Source organism: Schistocerca cancellata, chromosome 10 (assembly GCF_023864275.1).
Source record: "Schistocerca cancellata isolate TAMUIC-IGC-003103 chromosome 10, iqSchCanc2.1, whole genome shotgun sequence".
Taxonomy (NCBI): Eukaryota; Metazoa; Arthropoda; class Insecta; order Orthoptera; family Acrididae; genus Schistocerca; species Schistocerca cancellata.
In genome coordinates this window covers 32413113-32433168 of record NC_064635.1, presented here as the reverse complement: position 1 = coordinate 32433168, position 20056 = coordinate 32413113, and the positions used below count along the sequence as shown (strand labels likewise).

Genomic DNA, 20056 nt, shown 5'->3' with positions numbered 1-20056 from the left:
GCAAGACATGCGCGTCCGACACAAGTTAGAAGAGACAAGAGAAAAATGAGTAACTGTTCATCGAGAATATCTCGTACATCAAAACAAAATGTGTAAAAATGTTCTTCTTCCGTCCGTTTTTCGCGCCGCGGTTTTCAAAGTCAATAACTCAGTGCTTCTCTGACGGCGCTTGGACAATGAACACATTACGTCACAGGTCGTTCACCTTTTACATTCTCGCAACATTATTTGCTAACTGTAGCGACTACTCGATTAGTGAATGATTTAAAATGATAAGGCAATCACATAATGTTACAAGGTGTGCTGGACGAGATGTCCTGTCGATGCCACTTCCCAGTAAAACTAGCTTCTTCTGAATGCATGCTGTGCCTTCGTGCGAGCCTCACTCCACCACTTATGTGGCAGTCAACCCTAAAGCAATTTTGATCAGAGCACAGTGGTGAATGTGTATTAGGAAGATGGTATAGCTTAACCACACGATTCACACCACAACTTGTGAGGTACTGAGGGTGTGACCATCAGATGATCCCAGTAGCTCCCTCAAGCGGTGGTGATGGGTTGTGATCGTGGTGATGCCTTTCCTGTAAGACAACTCGCATGCCACTGATAGGGTGGATGACGATGGAGAGGGCGAGGTCGTGCAGATCCTCCACCGTGGACACCGGCAGCACAAAGAACTTCCTCAGCACAGCTGCCAGCAAGGTCTTCACCTGCATCACTGCATAACGCTTGCCCACACAGTTGCGCAGCCCTGCCCCAAACGGCACATAACAGTAGGGATGGCGACCCACGCAGTTCTCCGGCAGGAAGCGGTCCGGATCGAACCTGTCCGGCTCCGGGAAGTAGTTGGCGTTCCTGTGCATGAAGTAGCTGAACACGACGGCCATGCTGTCCTCGGGGAGCCTGTACCCACTGGAAGGCAGCACCAGGTCATGTGGCACATGGCGTGGGAGCAGTGGGGCCGCCGGGAACATCCGCATTGTCTCCTGTCGAAAAATGTGTGTGAAATCTTATGGGACTCAACTGCTAACGTCATCAGTCCCTAAGCTTACACATTACTTTACCTAAATTATCGATATGAATAGGAAGGTAGGGCAGAGGGTGTGTTACTGTGAACAGTTCAGTGACCGGGTGGGTTCTAATCAGAATCGACAGCAGACCAACACCGACAACGATAGTTCAGGTATACATGCTGACGTCGCAAGCTGAAGATGAACAGATAGAGAAAGTGTATGAGGATATTGAAAGGGTAATGCAGTATGTAAAGGGGGCCGAAAATCTAATAGTCATGGGCGACTGGAATGCAGTTGTAGGGGAAGGAGTAGAAGAAAAGGTTACAGGAGAATATGGGCTTGGGACAAGGAATGAAAGAGGAGAAAGACTAATTGAGTTCTGTAACAAGTTTCAGCTAGTAATAGCGAATACCCTGTTCAAGTATCACAAGAGGAGGTGGTATACTTGGAAAAGGCCGGGAGATACGGGAAGATTTCAATTAGATTACATCATGGTCAGACAGAGATTCCGAAATCAGATACTGGATTGTAAGGCGTACTCAGGAGCAGATATAGACTCAGATCACAATATAGTAGTGACGAAGAGTAGGCTGAAGTTCAAGACGTTAATCAGGAAGAATCAATACGCAAAGAAGTGGGATACGGAAGTACTAAGGAATGACGAGATACGTTTGAAGTTCTCTAACGCTATGGATACAGCAACAAGGAATATCGCAGTAGGCAGTACAGTTAAAGAGGAATGGACATCTCTAAAAAGGGCCATCACAGAAGTTGGGAAGAAAAGCATAGGTACAAAGAAGGTAGCTGCGAAGAAACCATGGGTAACAGAACAAATACTTCAGCTGATTGATGAAAGGAGGAAGCACAAACATGTTCCGGGAAAATCAGGAATACAGAAATACAAGTCGCTGAGGAATGAAATAAATAGGAAGTGCAGGGAAGCTAAGACGAAATGGCTGAAGGAAAAATGTGAAGACATCGAAAAAGATATGATTGTCGGAAGGACAGACTCAGCATACAGGAAAGTCAAAACAACCTTTGGTGACATTAAAAGCAACGGTGCTAACATTAAGAGTGCAACGGGAATTCCACTGTTAAATGCAGAGGAGAGAGCAGATAGGTAGAACGAATACATTGAAAGCCTCTATGAGGGTGACGATTTGTCTGATGTGATTGAAGAAGAAACAGGAGTCGATTTAGAAGAGATAGGGTATCCAGTATTAGAAATGGAATTTAAAAGAGCTTTGGAGGACTTACGGTCAAATAAGGCAGAAGGGATAGATAACATTCCATCAGAATTCCTAAAATCATTGGGGGAAGTGGCAACAAAACGACTATTCACGTTGGTGTGTAGAATATATGAGTCTGACGATATACCATCTGACTTTCGGAAAAGCATCATCCACACAATTCCGAAGACGGCAAGAGCTGACAAGTGCGAGAATTATCGCACAATCAGCTTAACAGCTCATGCATCGAAGCTGCTTACAAGAATAATATACAGAAGAATGGAAAAGAAAATTGAGAATGCGCTAGGTGACGATCAGTTTGGCTTTAGGAAAAGTAAAGGGACGAGAGAGGCAATTCTGACGTTACGGCTAATAATGGAAGCAAGGCTAAAGAAAAATCAAGACACTTTCATAGGATTTGTCGACCTGGAAAAAGCGTTCGACAATATAAAATGGTGCAAGCTGTTCGAGATTCTGAAAAAAGTAGGGGTAAGCTATAGGGAGAAACGGGTCATATACAATATGTACAACAACCAAGAGGGAATAATAAGAGTGGACGATCAAGAACGAAGTGCTCGTATTAAGAAGGGTGTAAGACAAGGCTGTAGCCTTTCGCCCCTACTCTTCAATCTGTACATCGAGGAAGCAATGATGGAAATAAAAGGTTCAGGAGTGGAATTAAAATACAAGGTGAAAGGATATCAATGATACGATTCGCTAATGACATTGCTATCCTGAGTGAAAGTGAAGAAGAATTAAATGATCTGCTGAACGGAATGAACAGTCTAATGAGTACACAGTATGGTTTGAGAGTAAATCGGAGAAAGACGAAGGTAATGAGAAGTAGTAGAAATGAGAACAGCGAGAAACTTAACATCAGGATTGATGGTCACGAAGTCAATGAAGTTAAGGAATTCTGCTACCTAGGCAGTAAAATAACCAATGACGGAAGGAGCAAGGAGGACATCAAAAGCAGACTCGCTATGGCAAAAAAGGCATTTCTGGCCAAGAGAAGTCTACTAATATCAAATACCGGCCTTAATTTGGGAAAGAAATTTCTGAGGATGTACGTCTGGAGTACAGCATTGTGTGGTAGTGAAACATGGACTGTGGGAAAACCGAAACAGAATAGAATCGAAGCATTTGAGATGTGGTGCTATAGACGAATGTTGAAAATTAGGTGGACTGATAAGGTAAGAAATGAGGAGGTTCTACGCAGAATCGGAGACGAAAGGAATATGTGGAAAACACTGATAAGGAGAAGGGACAGGGTGATAGGACATCTGCTAAGACATGAGGGAAAGACTTCCATGGTACTAGAGGGAGCTGTAGAGGGCAAAAACTGTAGAGGAAGACAGAGATTGGAATACGTCAAGCAAATAATTGAGGACGTAGGTTGCAAGTGCTACTCTGAGATGAAGAGGTTAGCACAGGAAAGGAATTCGTGGCGGGCCGCATCAAACCAGTCAGTAGACAGATGACCAAAAAAAAATTATCCTAAGGACAGACACACACAACCATGCCCGAGGGAGGACTCGAACCTCCGCCGGGACAACCCGTACAGTCCATGACTGCAGCGCCTGAGACCGCTCGACTAATCCCGAGCGGCTCTCCTGTCGATATGAACGTTGTTCTGTCTAATGGCAGATATAGGTGATGGTATAATAGACTTAGAGAAAGCTTTTGACAATGTTGACTGGAATACTCTCTTTCAAATTCTGAAGGTGGCAGGGGTAAAATACAGGGAGCGAAAGGTTATTATCAATTTGTACAGAAACCAGGAAGCAGTTATAAGAGTCGAGGGACAAGAGAGGGAGGCAGTGGTTGGGAAGGGAGTGAGACAGGGTTGTAGCCTCTCCCCGATGCTATTCAATATGTATATTGAGCAAGCGGTAAAGGAAACAAAGGAAAAGTTCGGAGTAGATATTAAAATCCATGGAGAAGAAATAAAAACTTTGAGGTTCGCCGATGACATTGTAATTCTGTCAGAGACAGCAAAGGACTCGGAAGAGCAGTTGAACGGGATGGACAGTGTCTTGAAAGGAGGGTATAAGATGAACATCAACAAAAGCAAAACGAGGATAATGGAATGTAGTCGAATTAAGTCGGGTGATGGTGAGGGAATTAGATTAGGAAATGAGACACTTAAAGTAGTAAAGGAGTTTTGTTATTTTGGGATCAAAATAACTGATGATGGTCGAAGTAGAGAGGATATAAAATGTAGACTGGCAATGACAAGGAAAGCGTTTCTGAAAATTAGAAATTTGTTAACATCGAGTATAGATTTAAGTGCAGGAAGGCGTTTCTGAAAGTATTTGTATGGAGTGTAGCATGTATGGAAGTGAAACGTGGACGATCAATAGACAAGAAGAGAATAGAAGCTTTCGAAATGTGTTGCTACAGAAGAATGCTGAAGATTAGATGGGTAGGTCACATAACTAATGAGGAGGTATTGAATAGAATTGGGGAGAACAGGAGTTTGTGGCACAACTTGACTAGAAGAAGGGATCGATTGATAGGACATGTTCTGAGGCATCAAGGAATCACCAATTTAGTATTGGAGGGCAGGGTGGAGGGTAAAAATCGTAGAGGGAGACCAAGAGATGAATACACTAAGCAGATTCAGAAGGATGTAGGCTGCAGTAGGTACTGGGAGATGAAGAATCTTGCACAGGATAGAGTAGCATGGAGAGCTGAATCAAACCAGTCTCAGGACTGAAGACCACAACAACAACAACAACATAATAGTAAAGCATGGCATGTGGAGCAGATGAGATATCTGTAAGATTCTACACATATTGTATGACAGAAACTGCTTCCCTTCTAGCAACAGTTTATCATAGGTTGCTATAGAAACGAAGGGTACCTTGTCACTGTAAAGAAGCGAGTTCCCTTTTTCTAAAAGGGTCATTGGACAGATGCACATAATTATCGGGCTATACAGTGGTCGCCAACTCATTACTCAACATCGCCAAATACCAGCAGTACCACAATTTTTAAATTTGCATATACACACATAAAAAAAAAACTTTTACGTAGCCCCAGTTCCGAGAACTCCTGAAGACAGACATTGACTGTGGATATTATATCACAGACGTTGACTGTTCAGAGATCTCTCTCAACCCACCCAAAGATGTAAACAACCATACGTGAACCATCCCTACACGGTCAATACCGCGGTTAGATTGCGTCCACATACACTACTGGCCATTAAACTTGCTACACCAAGAAGAAATGCAGATGATAAACGGGTATTCATTGGGCAAATATATTATGCTAGAACTGACATGTGATTACATTTTCACGCAATTTCGGTGCATAGATCTTGAGAAATCAGTACCCAGAACAACCACCTCTGGCCGTAATAACGGCTTTCATACAGCTGGGCATTGAGTCAAACAGAACTTGGATGGCGTGCACAGGTACAGCTGCCCATGCAGCTTCAACACGATACCACAGTTCATCAAGAGTAGTGACTGGCGTATTGTGACGAGCCAGTTGCTCGGCCACCATTTACCAGACGTTTTCAATTGGTGAGAGATCTGGAGAATGTGCCGGCCAGGGCAGCAGTCGAACATTTTCTGTATCCAGAAAGGCTCGTACAGGACCTGCAACATGCGGTGGTGCATTATCCAGCTGAAATGTAGGGTTTCGCAGGGATCTAAGATCTAATGAAGAGTAGAGCCACGGATCGTAACACATCTGAAATGTAACGTCCACTGTTCAAAGTGCCGTCAATGCGAACAAGAGGTGACCGAGACGTGTAACGAATGGCAACCCATACCATCACGCCAGGAGATACGCCAGTATGGCGATGACGAATACACGCTTCCAATGTGCGTTCACCGTGATGTCGCCAAACACGGATGCGGCCATCATGATGCTGTAAACAGAACCTGGATTCACCCGAAAAAAATTACGTTCTGCCATTCGTGCACACAAGTTGTCGTTGAGTAAACCATCTCAGGCGCTCCTGTCTGTGATGCAGCGTCGAGGGTAACTGCAGCCATGGTCTCCGAGCTGATAGTCCATGCTGCTGCAAACGTCGTCGAACTGTTCGTGCAGATGGTTATTGTTTTGCAAACGTCTCCATCTGTTTACTCAGGGATCGAGACGTGGCTGCACGATCCGTTACAGCCATGCAGATAAGATGCCTGTCATCTCGAGTGCTAGTGATACGAGGCCGTTGGGATCCAGCACGGCATTCCGTATTACCCTCAGGAACCCACCGATTTCATGTTCTGCTAACAGTCATTGGATCTCAACCAACGCGAGCAGCATTGTCGCGATACTATAAACCGCAATCGCGATAGGCTACAATCCGACCTTTATCAAAGTCGGAAATGTGATGGTACGCATTTCTCCTCCTTACACGAGGCATCACAACAACGTTTCACCAGGCTACGCCGGTCAACTGCGGTTTGTGTATGAGAAATCTGTAGGAAACTTTCCTCATGTCAGCACGTTGTAGGTGTTGCCACCGGCGCCAATCTTGTGTGAATGCTCTGAAAAGCTAATCATTTGCATATCACAGCATCTTCTTTCTGTCGGTTAAATTTCGTGGTGTAGCAATTTTAATGGCTAGTAGCGTAGTTACTTTGTGTCACGAAGGGCTCTCAACAAGAGAAGTGTCCAGATGTCTCGGAGTGAACAAAGAGATGTTGTTTGGACATGGAGGAGATACAGAGGGGTAGGAACTGTCGATGACATGCCTCACTCAGGCGGTCCAAGGGATTATGGCTCGGAGTAAACCTGACAGCAACGCCACAATGTTGAATAATGCTTTTTGTGCAGCCACAAGACGTCGTGTTACGACTTAAACTGTGTGCAGTAGGCTGCATGATGCGCAACTGCACTCCCGACGTCCATAGCGAGGTCTATCTTTACAACCACGATACCGTGCAGCGCGGTACAGATGGGACCAACATGCTGAATGGACTGCTCAGGATTGGCAGCATGTTCACTTCACCGATGAGTGCTGCATTTGCTTTCAACCAGACAATCTTCGGAGACGTGTTCGGAGGCAACTAGGTCAGGCTGAACGCCTTAGACACACTGTCCAGTGAGTGCAGGAATGTGGAGGTTCCCTGCTGTTTTGGAAGGCGCCGTAACGGCTGTACGATACGTGAATGCCATCCTCCGACTCTTAGTGCAGCCACATCGGCAGCATATTGGCGAAGCATTCGTCTTCACGGGCGACAATTCACCCCCCCACCCCTCTCATCGTTCACATTTTGTGAATGACTTCCTTCAGGGTAGTGGCCAGCATGTTCTCGAGGCATGAGCCCTACCGGACATGCCTCCGCTAGACTGAAAAGGGCTGTTTATGGACGGTGTGACCCACCAACCACTCTGAGGGATCTACGCCGAATCGCCGTTGACGAGTGGGACAATCTGGACCAACAGTGCCTTGATGAACTTGTGGATATTATGCCACGATGAATACAGGCATGCATCAGTGCAAGAGGATGTGCTACTGGGTATTAGAAGTACCGGTGTGTACAGCAATCTGGACCACCTCCTCCGAAGGTCTCGCTGTATGGTGGTGTAACATGCAATGTGTGGTTTTCATGAGCAATAAAAAGGGCGGAAATAACGTTTATGTTGATCTCTATTCCAATTTTCTGTACAGGCTCCGGAACTCTCGGGACCGAGGTAATGTAATAATTTTTTCTGATGTGTGTAGCTAGGTTCATGTTATTAACTTAATTAGGTTACTTCTAAGCTGATCTTCACTAGAGGCGGACTCAGTCTGATTGGGGTACGTTCGTGGAGGTTCATGCCTTCTAAATCTCCCATACACTGTCATCTTGTATACTTGTTTTGTCTGTCTCTTTTCGTTCATCCACTCTGTATATCCAGACTATCAACATATGTTTCTCAATACGTGACAGTACATCTTCTTTCACTCCACAATGCCCCTAAAAATAAACTTAATAAACTATAATAAGAATTTTAAGTCTTAGTTACACTATAAAGTACACTGAAAAAACTCAATATCAACATAGTAACTGTGGTGTCACCGCCAGACACCACACTTGCTAGGTGGTAGCTTTAAATCGGCCGCGGTCCATTAGTACATGTCGGACCCGCGTGTCGCCACTGTCAGTAATTGTAGAACGAGCGCCACCACACGGCAGGTCTAGAGAGACGTACTAGCACTCGTCCCCAGTTGTACGACGACTTTGCTAGCGACTACACTGACGAAGCCTTTCTCTCATTTGCCGAGAGACAGTTAGAACAGCCTTCAGCTAAGTCCATGGCTACGACCTAGCAAGGCGCCATTAGCCTTACAGTGCTTGTATTTAAAGAGTCTCACTTGTATCATCAAGAATGCTGTATACAAATGATGGATAAAAGTTAAGTATTCCCGCAGCTACGTACTTTTCTTTATAGCATTCATTACGTATCCTGTTCCAGACTTCACGCCAGCCGGCGTGTGTAACGCGTGCATTTCGGCTACTTCCGAGTGGCGTGGCTGTCTTGTTACGCCACAACAGTAACTATGTTAGTTATTTATAAAATTAAATCATAAGCTACTTATGAAATTAAATCATGACAATGACTGACAACCACTAATGCGAGTTATTGCCCTGCATCTTCTTCGAAGATCAGGTGAGTCAAGTTTCTTTCTTGTTTTTAATTTTGGGCACGATTCTGGCTTCTCATCAATACGGCAGTCTCTCAACTGACTCTTGATAAGGTGGAATTGCCAACTGCACGTATGTGGATTTTGACTACAACTCTAGAGTTTCCTGTGGAGGCACACAGTCGAAGGAATACGTTGTAGAACAGCATACAAAAGTACGACTTGATGATACACGTAGAGATGTTATCTTTCTGGAAATGTTTTCCCGATTCAGAGCACTCACCTAAAGAATAATACGCAGGAATACCAATTAAGTACGTAAAAATAAAATAAGAATACAGATGATATTTATAAGTATTTTCATTTGTTAAATCACAAGCTTATATGTGTCACTACCATTGTCTGTATCACTTATTTCCGACAGAGTGTAAGTAGGTTGTTTATGTTTTCTTATTGGCAACGTTACGTAGCGCTCTGTACGAAAATCACTGGCTGTGTGCTGTGTGCAGTCTGTGGCTAGTTTGCATTGTTGTCTGCCATTGTAGTGTTGGGCAGCGGCAGCTGGATGTGAACAGCGCGTAGCGTTGCGCAGTTGGAGGTGAGCCGCCAGCAGTGGTGGATGTGGGGAGAGAAATGGCGGAGGTTTGATATTTGTAAAAATGGATGTCATGAACTGCTGTATACATTATGACTGTTAAGGTAAATACATTGTTTGTTCTCTATTAAAATCTTTCATTTGCTAACTATGCCTACTAGTAGTTAGTGCCTTCAGTAGTTTGAATCTTTTATTTAGCTGGCAGTAGTGGCGCTCGCTGTATTGCAGTAGTTCGAGTAACGGAGATTTTTGGTGAGGTAAGTGATTTGTGAAACGTATAGGTTAATGTTAGTCAGGGCCATTCTTTCGTAGGGATTTTTGAAAGTCAGATTGCGTTGCGCTAAAAATATTGTGTGTCAGTTTAAGCACAGTCGTGTATAATTTTCCTAAGGGGACGTTTCAAGAGTTATTATTATATCACTTTACAAATTATCTCTTATCATTTCATTACTGACGTCTTTATATTATTCTTCTTCCGTCCCATTGTACACTTTTTTCACACTTCATGAGAAGCAGTTCCGCAACATTTCAGCATGATAAAAATTATCTCAAGTGCCTGCTTTATACAACCACCCACTTTCGAAGATGTAGTCATAACTAGCAAACGACAGTATAGGGGACATTGAACACACGCTCTCTGGTGATTTCACATAGCCCTTTCAACCGCCATGTCCTAAAAATGGATTCTCCCAGTCCATCAACCGACTTCTGCACAGCGGCCACGAAGTTTCAATCATACTGCACATGTGCACCCCTGGGTGGTATTTTGTGGAAGAGCCACACTCAAGGGAGCAAAGAGCCAAATGTGAGTCGCAAGCTGCTGTTTTCCGACCACTGGGCCATATCACGACGTCAATCTATTGCAGAGTTACTGAACATGTTGTACGCTAACATACTGTGAATTTTTAGAGAACCAGAATCTCCTCTATAAATATCAACACGGATTCCACAGAAAGAGAATTTGCTACACGCAGGTCGCTCTCTTCCTCCATGAGATCCACAGTGCTGTAGACACATGGAATATACACTCCTGGAAATTGAAATAAGAACACCGTGAATTCATTGTCCCAGGAAGGGGAAACTTTATTGACACATTCCTGGGGTCAGATACATCACATGATCACACTGACAGAACCACAGGCACATAGACACAGGCAACAGAGCATGCACAATGTCGGCACTAGTACAGTGTATATCCACCTTTCGCAGCAATGCAGGCTGCTATTCTCCCATGGAGACGATCGTAGAGATGCTGGATGTAGTCCTGTGGAACGGCTTGACATGCCGTTTCCACCTGGCGCCTCAGTTGGACCAGCGTTCGTGCTGGACGTGCAGACCGCGTGAGACGACGCTTCATCCAGTCCCAAACATGCTCAATGGGGGACAGATCCGGAGATCTTGCTGGCCAGGGTAGTTGACTTACACCTTCTAGAGCACGTTGGGTGGCACGGGATACATGCGGACGTGCATTGTCCTGTTGGAACAGCAAGTTCCCTTGCCGGTCTAGGAATGGTAGAACGATGGGTTCGATGACGGTTTGGATGTACCGTGCACTATTCAGTGTCCCCTCGACGATCACCAGTGGTGTACGGCCAGTGTAGGAGATCGCTCCCCACACCATGATGCCGGGTGTTGGCCCTGTGTGCCTCGGTCGTATGCAGTCCTGATTGTGGCGCTCACCTGCACGGCGCCAAACATGCATACGACCATCATTGGCACCAAGGCAGAAGCGACTCTCATCGCTGAAGACGACACGTCTCCATTCGTCCCTCCATTCACGCCTGTCGCGACACCACTGGAGGCGGGCTGCACGATGTTGGGGCGTGAGCGGAAGACGGCCTAACGGTGTGCGGGACCGTAGCCCAGATTCATGGAGACGGTTGCGAATGGTCCTCGCCGATACCCCAGGAGCAACAGTGTCCCTAATTTGCTGGGAAGTGGCGGTGCGGTCCCCTACGGCACTGCGTAGGATCCTACGGTCTTGGCGTGCATCCGTGCGTCGCTGCGGTCCGGTCCCAGGTCGACGGGCACGTGCACCTTCCGCCGACCACTGGCGACAACATCGATGTACTGTGGAGACCTCACGCCCCACGTGTTGAGCAATTCGGCTGTACGTCCACCCGGCCTCCCGCATGCCCACTATACGCCCTCGCTCAAAGTCCGTCAACTGCACATACGGTTCACGTCCACGCTGTCGCGGCATGCTACCAGTGTTAAAGACTGCGATGGAGCTCCGTATGCCACGGCAAACTGGCTGACACTGACGGCGGCGGTGCACAAATGCTGCGCAGCTAGCGCCATTCGACGGCCAACACCGCGGTTCCTGGCGTGTCCGCTGTGCCGTGCGTGTGATCATTGCTTGTACAGCCCTCTCGCAGTGTGCGGAGCAAGTATGGTGGGTCTGACACACCGGTGTCAATGTGTTCTTTTTTCCATTTCCAGGAGTGTATGTGGGGGCATCCAGCTGGTCCAGCCTATTAGACAGCCTTTCCAGAATGATGTCAACGTTTATGTAGCTTATGGTTGATACACAATAGTGTAGTGCTATGGTAAACTACATCTGAGAGATTACAATCTAATCATTAGCAGTTCATAACTAATCAATTGAGATTCAGTTGGATTTTGTGTCATTAGCCGATAATAAGCAGAAAGAGGGTGGTAAAGCAAATTTATTTTTGCCAGTGTCATGATTTAAATACACTCCTGGAAATTGAAATAAGAACACTGTGAATTCATTGTCCCAGGAATGGGAAACTTTATTGACACATTCCTGGGGTCAGATACATCACGTGATCACACTGACAGAACCACAGGCACATAGACACAGGCAACAGAGCATGCACAATGTCGGCACTAGTACAGTGTATATCCACCTTTCGCAGCAATGCAGGCTGCTATTCTCCCATGGAGACGATCGTAGAGATGCTGGATGTAGTCCTGTGGAACGGCTTGCCATGCCATTTCCACCTGGCGCCTCAGTTGGACCAGCGTTCGTGCTGGACGTGCAGACCGCGTGAGACGACGCTTCATCCAGTCCCAAACATGCTCAATGGGGGACAGATCCGGAGATCCTGCTGGCCAGGGTAGTTGACTTACACCTTCTAGAGCACGTTGGGTGGCACGGGATACATGCGGACGTGCGTTGTCCTGTTGGAACAGCAAGTTCCCTTGCCGGTCTAGGAATGGTAAAACGATGGGTTCGATGACGGTTTGGATGTACCGTGCACTATTCAGTGTCCCCTCGACGATCACCAGTGGTGTACGGCCAGTGTAGGAGATCGCTCCCCACACCATGATGCCGGGTGTTGGCCCTGTGTGCCTCGGTCGTATGCAGTCCCGATTGTGGCGCTCACCTGCACGGCGCCAAACACGCATACGGCCATCATTGGCACCAAGGCAGAAGCGACTCTCATCGCTGAAGACGACACGTCTCCATTCGTCCCTCCATTCACGCCTGTCGCGACACCACTAGAGGCGGGCTGCACGATGTTGGGGCGTGAGCGGAAGACGGCCTAACGGTGTGCGGGACCGTAGCCCAGCTTCATGGAGACGGTTGCGAATGGTCCTCGCCGATACCCCAGGAGCAACAGTGTCCCTAATTTGCTGGGAAGTGGCGGTGCGGTCCCCTACGGCACTGCGTAGGATCCTACGGTCTTGGCGTGCATCCGTGCGTCGCTGCGGTCCGGTCCCAGGTCGACGGGCACGTGCACCTTCCGCCGACCACTGGCGACAACATCGATGTACTGTGGAGACCTCACGCCCCACGTGTTGAGCAATTCGGCTGTACGTCCACCCGGCCTCCCGCATGCTCACTATACGCCCTCGCTCAAAGTCCGTCAACTGCACATACGGTTCACGTCCACGCTGTCGCGGCATGCTACCAGTGTTAAAGACTGCGATGGAGCTCCGTATGCCACGGCAAACTGGCTGACACTGACGGCGGCGGTGCACAAATGCTGCGCAGCTAGCGCCATTCGACAGCCAACACCGCGGTTCCTGGTGTGTCCGCTGTGCCGTGCGTGTGATCATTGCTTGTACAGCCCTCTCGCAGTGTCCGGAGCAAGTATGGTGGGTCTGACACACCGGTGTCAATGTGTTCTTTTTTCCATTTCCAGGAGTGTAAATGTTACGAGTTGTGGTCGAGAAAAATTTCTGAATAATTTATGGATTGGGTCATCAGTGTAATTAAATTTAACAACTTGCCTTACTGTAATAAATATAGTGATAATAAGGGTGTCAGTTAGTGTGAAATACAATAGTGACGACTTGCAGATGATCTACCATTAAGAATTTTTTGTTTAGTACCGAATCGAAAGAACATTCTTGTATGAAGTGAAAGTACAGTCTGTATTCAATGTGATACGGCAAGGAGAAGACAAATGACTTTATGACACTATTTATGATCTTACTGTTAAAAAACAGATGCTTCACGTGATTCTTTATAGCAGAGAAAAAGAATTTACAACTGAAGGTAGGAGAAACTGCGTAATAATTAATATTCGGTGCATTGCAATATTGTAAAACGACGACGGTGTTAGAAGAGGTTTAACACAACAATAATAAGATTGTGATATTTAATGATGAAGAACCTCGTCCACATGAGTCAAATAAAAGTTCAAGGTTACTACAAATGCCTGAAGCGATTTCTTAAATTCACTGTGCTATATCAACTGACATACTGTCACACTCCTAAAGAAACACTCAAAAACTTTTGTATTGCTGCAGTCACTCTTCATATTTCTGCCACAAGAGCGCAGCAGTAGCCAATTAGGCAAGATGGCGACAGGCGCCGAGAAAGTGTATGTTGTGCTCGAAATACATTAGCGTCAGTCTACTGTGACAGTACAACGACACTTCAGAACGAAGTACAGCAAAGATCTTGGAACTGCCAACTCCATTCGGTGATCGTACGCTCACTGTAAAGCTTGAAGATGTGTCTGCAAGGCATCAACGGGCGGGCCTGCAACGAGTGAAGAAACGGTTGACTGAGTAAGGGGAAGTTTCGCATGTAGTCCACAGAAGTCGACGAACAGAGAAAGTAGAGAGAGCTGAACACACCACAACTGATCGTTTGAAAGGTCTTAAAGAAACGACTGAAGCTGAAGCCTTACCTACTGCAGTTTCTACAACCCTGACTCTCGATGACGAAGTCAGATGCTTTGAATTTCTGGCACAGATGCGACAGATTATGGGAGAGAGTGGGTTTATTAAGTTACATATTCTGTGAATGGCACAGTAAACGGGCACAATGAGCGAGTTTGGGGGACATAGAATGCCCATGCTATCACGTAGCACATTTGAGATTCACTAAAAATTAATGGCAGTGTTTAAAGCTCACAGTCCTTGTTTCTTCTGCAAGAAACCGTTACAGGACACATGTATCTGGATTTTCCGGGAAATTGGCTCATGCCACAATTGAGACCAATAGTGTGGACTTCATCTACCAATAGGATGATGCTCCACCCCACTTCCATCAAAACGTTCGTGAACTCTTAAACAGAAAATTGATAGATGTTCGTGATAGGGATGATGATCATTCATGTCATGGGCTCCATTCTCTTCCAACGTAATACCATGCGACTTTTGTGTGAAATTACGTGAAAAATTCATTGTTTACACCTCCTCTACCAATAAAGTGCCATAACTACAAGCAAGGCTGCATCAGTAGTGCTTCTGAACAGAGTGATAGCGACATGCTGTACTGAACGCAGTAAGAACTTGATTATCGACTTCATATACGCAGAATCAGTAGTGAGGCACACATGGATTGCAATATGTCAAAAAAACTTCCAGAGTTTTAATGTATTTGCGCAAAAACCCTGTGACAATAAGTAAAATAATATAGCTACAGAAAATCTGTGAAATCACTTGAATATTTATAATTACCTTGTAGAAAGATTTCCTTTTCAAGTGAATTATGAGCATGATTTTCACTTTCAATAATGTTTAATGTTATAACAATCAGTGATAAATGAACTTTGGCCTTCTAAGCCAATTAAAAGAAGGATTTTCAAGAACTACGTTAGCTTTGTGTTATGAAAGTTATGCACAGGGGTCAGTCAAAAAGTAATGCCTCTTATTTTTATTTTATTTGTCAAAAGGCTGAAAACCACAACACTGACGATTGATTTATGGCTTTTCAATATAATCTTCGTCCATGTCTACAGTTTTGGTCCATCTTTTAACTAGGGCATGTATTGCAGTATGGTAAAACGCATTGTCCTGCTTCAGAAACCATTGGCACACAGACGTTTTCATGGCTTCTTCATCTTCAAAGTGAACCCCCACGATGAACTTGTTTTAGCAGCCTGAACAGATGGAAGTCTGATGGTGCCAGGTCAAGTTTGTGTGGGGGGATAAAACAAGACTTCCCATCCAATTTTCACAATATCTTCAGTGGTCTGACGATTGGTGTGTGGTTTTGCATTGTCATGCAAAAAAAGAACATTCGCCTTAGTTTTTGTTGGGCGAACTCTTGAAGACTGGGTTCAAGCTTTTTGAGGGTTCTGACCTATTGGAGAGATTTTCTTGTGCAGCTCTGCTCCAAAAACTCAAACATAATCACACGCTCTGCAGTCCAGAATACTGTAGCCATAACTTTGCCTGTCGATTGAACAGCTTTAAACTTTTTCTTCTTCGGCGAGTTTCTCTGATGCCATTCTACTGACAGCCTCTTTAATTCTGGTTCAAGAAAGTGTACCCATAATGAGATTTTCACTCTGCAGCGGAGTGTGCGCTGATATGAAACTTCCTGGCAGATTAAAACTGTGTGCCCGACCGAGACTCGAACTCGGGACCTTTGCCTTTCGCGGGCAAGTGCTCTACCAACTGAGCTACCGAAGCACGACTCACGTCCGGTACTCACAGCTTTACTTCTGCCAGTACCTCGTCTCCTACCTTCCAAACTTTACGGAAGCTCTCCTGCGAAACTTGCAGAACTAGCACTCCTGAAAGAAAGGATATTGCGGAGACATGGCTTAGCCACAGCCTGGGGGATGTTTCCAGAATGAGATTTTCACTCTGCAGCGGAGTGTGCGCTGATATGAAACTTCCTGGCAGATTAAAACTGTGTGCCCGACCGAGACTCGAACTCGGGACCTTTGCCTTTCGCGGGCAAGTGCTCTACCAACTGAGCTACCGAAGCACGACTCACGTCCGGTACTCACAGCTTTACTTCTGCCAGTACCTCGTCTCCTACCTTCCAAACTTTACAGAAGCTCTCCTGCGAAACTTGCAGAACTAGCACTCCTGAAAGAAAGGATATTGCGGAGACATGGCTTAGCCACAGCCTGGGGGATGTTTCCAGAATGAGATTTTCACTCTGCAGCGGAGTGTGCGCTGATATGAAACTTCCTGGCAGATTAAAACTGAGTGCCCGACCGAGATTCGAACTCGGGAACTTTGCCTTTCGCGGGCAAGTGCTCTACCAACTGAGCTACCGAAGCATGACTCACGTCCGGTACTCACAGCTTTACTTCTGCCAGTACCTCTCAGTTTGTAGAGCACTTGCCCGCGAAAGGCAAAGTTCCCGAGTTCGAGTCTCGGTCGGGCACACAGTTTTAATCTGCCAGGAAGTTTCAAGTGTACCCATGTTTATGTCCATGGTCACAACAGCTTCCAGAAACTCCCCTCCGTCCAAACACAAGCGTTGCAAGAGTTGAGAGGCAATTGTTTTTCTTGTCTCCGTTGAATAATCGTCACGCCTTGCCTTAGCTAAGAGAAGCAATGCGACGTAAACCATCTGCTAACTCCTGGTGGTCGCCACAAATGATATCATCGACTCGCTGGATGTTGTGGGGAGTCACTGCAGGCAACGGCTTGCTGCTCTGCGTTTCGTCAGCCAACGGGATTTTCCCGTCAGCTTCGTCACAGCGACGAACCCACCGTCTAACAGTACTGACATCCGCTGCTGTATCACCACACACATTTTTTGTTCCTTCACGAATGTGAAAGGGCGTTCACCTTTTGCAATCAAGAATCCCATCACAGAACACGGTCTAATGCTCCGATAGCGGTCATTTTGCAAGTAACTGCAATACTGGCATCTGTTGATGCAGAAAGTTACTACTGCAGTGGATTGGAGACGAAACTTTGCGGAATAGCGCAAAATTCAAATTGTTTACATAACAAACTTCATTTAAGGTGAAAAGAACAGGATCATTACTTTTTGACTCACGCTCGTAGTACAAAAACAAATTATGTAAATGGTGCACAGCCTATCAGAAATTTTTGAAACCATATATCATGAGGCTATGGACAGGGTTCTATAGTTATACAGCATCTGACACTGTACCACTATGAATTTGACACCTCCATGATATATGATGAAGTACATATTCTAACGAATTTTGTGTTATTAATTGTTACCTAGAAAAGACCAAAAAATGTTTGTTGAGCTTTTCAGTTTGTTGCGTGCTCATCATGGAGACTTGACGTCAGCAGAAGGATCTTCTGCGTGTGGTAGGAAGTTTTCAAGTCATACAATTATGTATTCTCTGAGCTAGCTGTTCCTCGCAAGAGGAGTCCTGAAACTTTGTCAAGAATCCTGCTGTCTATTATTGGCATCAAAAAGAAAAAATCATGTTAACTTTGTAGCAGCTCCCTTTTAGCTACACTTGCTTTTATTTGAAGAGCATTATTTTGCCCCATGTCTATTTGAATGATACTTCAGATATATAGAAAACGTCAATCAAATGTGAAATCCAGATACACTCGAAAAAAAAAAAGAAAAGAAAGAAGCACCATGAAGAAACTATCCGAGTGGGATGGATATTGGTAGATGGCATATACACCTATAGACAAACGAAACTACAATTTTAGAAACACTGGTTGATTTATTCAAGTAAGAGCTTCACAGATTCAGCAACAACGCCTTGGTTCTGCCTCTGGCTCTTATGCAAGCAGTTATTCGGGTTGGCATTGACTGACTTGTTGGACGTGCTCCTGAGGGCCATTGCGCCAAATTCTGTCCAACTGGTGCCTTGGGTAGTCAGAATCTCGAGCTGGTTGGAAGGCCCTACCCAGCTCTAGAAGTTCTTAATTGAACAGAAATCCAGAGATCTTGCTGGCCCAAGGTAGGTTTTGGAAAGCACAAAGACAAGCAGTAGAAACTCCCGCCATCTGCAGGCGGGCATTGTCTTGCTCAAGGGGCTCTGGAACAGTTCAATATCATGAAATGTTCAATTTTTACTTTCTTGCATTTTAAAAATCTACAGACTTTCCTCTTTCAATTTCTTTTGTTGAGGTCAGAAGACAACAAATATTTTTAAAATATTTTTGAAATATGTTCTGCATTGGTGTGACCCATTGTGGCGCTCTTAAAGTGCTGTCAAATGTTGTGCTCATGAATCTACACGTTTATCATGTACATTTTAATGATGTGAGAGAAAATAAGTGTTACAAAATAAATGTGTGGCCAACCTGTGATACACTCATGCTCATAAATTAGGGATAATTGCAGAATGTGGTGCCACACAACGTGGCACTACACAAAACTGGCGCTAATAACATAGGCACATAGGGAACACACTCGACACATATCTGTAAGTCCACGGTATTGGTGATAAGTTGAGAAAACCGTCCCGAAACACAGGTGCTACGAAATGCCACTGTTTCCTGCGCATGTAACCCGACATTAATGTGGGATATGATCACCATGCACACGTACACAGGCCGCACAACGCGTTGGCATACTATGGATCAGGTGGTCGAGCAGCTGCTGCGGTATAGTCTCCAATTCTTGCACCAGTGCCTGTCCGAGCTCCTGAAGTGTCCTAGGAGTTTGAAGACGTGCAGCGATACGTCGACCGAGAGCATCCCAGACGTACTCGATGGGGTTCAGGTCTGGAGAACAGGTAGGCCACTCCATTCGCCTGATATCTTCTGTTTATAGGTACTCCTCCATGATGGCAGCTCGGTGGGGCCGTGCATTATCATCCATCAGGAGGAAGGTGGGACCCACTCCACCCTTGAAAAGGCGGTCATACTAGTGTAAAATGATGTCCCGGTGCACCTGACCAGTTACAGTTCCTCTGTCAAAGACATGCAAGGCTGTTCGTGCACGAATCATATCATAATCCCACCCACACCATCAAACCATGACCTCCAGACAGGTCCCTTTCAAGGAAATTAAGGGGTTAGTATGTTCCTGGTTCACGCCAGATGAAAACCCGACGAGAATCACTGTTCAGTCTATAACTGGACTCGTCCATGAACATAACCTGCGACCACTGTCCCAATGACCATGTACTGTGTTCTTGACACCAGGCTTTACGGGCTCTGCTGTGACCAGGGGTCAGTGGAATGCTGGAATGTACCTTGCAGGTCTCCGTGCGAATAAACCACGTCTGTTCAATCATCTGTACACTGTGTGTGTCTGGAGACCACTGTTCCAGTGGCTGCGGTAAGGTCCCGAGCAAGGCTACCTGCAGTACTCCGTGACCGAATGCGGGCACTGATGGTGAGATATCCGTCTTCTTGTGGTGTTGTACACTGTGGACGTCCCGTACTGTGGCGCCTGGACACGTTTCCTGTCTGTTGGAATTGTTGTCATACTCTTGAGCTCACACTTTGTGGCACTCGGAGGGCCCGTGCTACGACCTGCTGTGTTTGACCAGCCTCCAGTCACTCT

At 45.7% G+C, this 20056-nt stretch overlaps 1 protein-coding gene across 1 annotated transcript in view; it reads right to left on the bottom strand.

Annotated features, from left to right (window-relative positions):
* Nucleotides 1–518: 518 nt before the first annotated feature.
* Nucleotides 519–20056, bottom strand: part of LOC126106737 (cytochrome P450 4C1-like) — a 109537-nt gene continuing 89999 nt past the window's right edge. The window contains exon 6 of the mRNA XM_049913112.1: nucleotides 519–986. Coding sequence (XP_049769069.1) covers nucleotides 519–986 — 468 coding nt within the window. The remainder of the gene's footprint in view (nucleotides 987–20056) is intronic.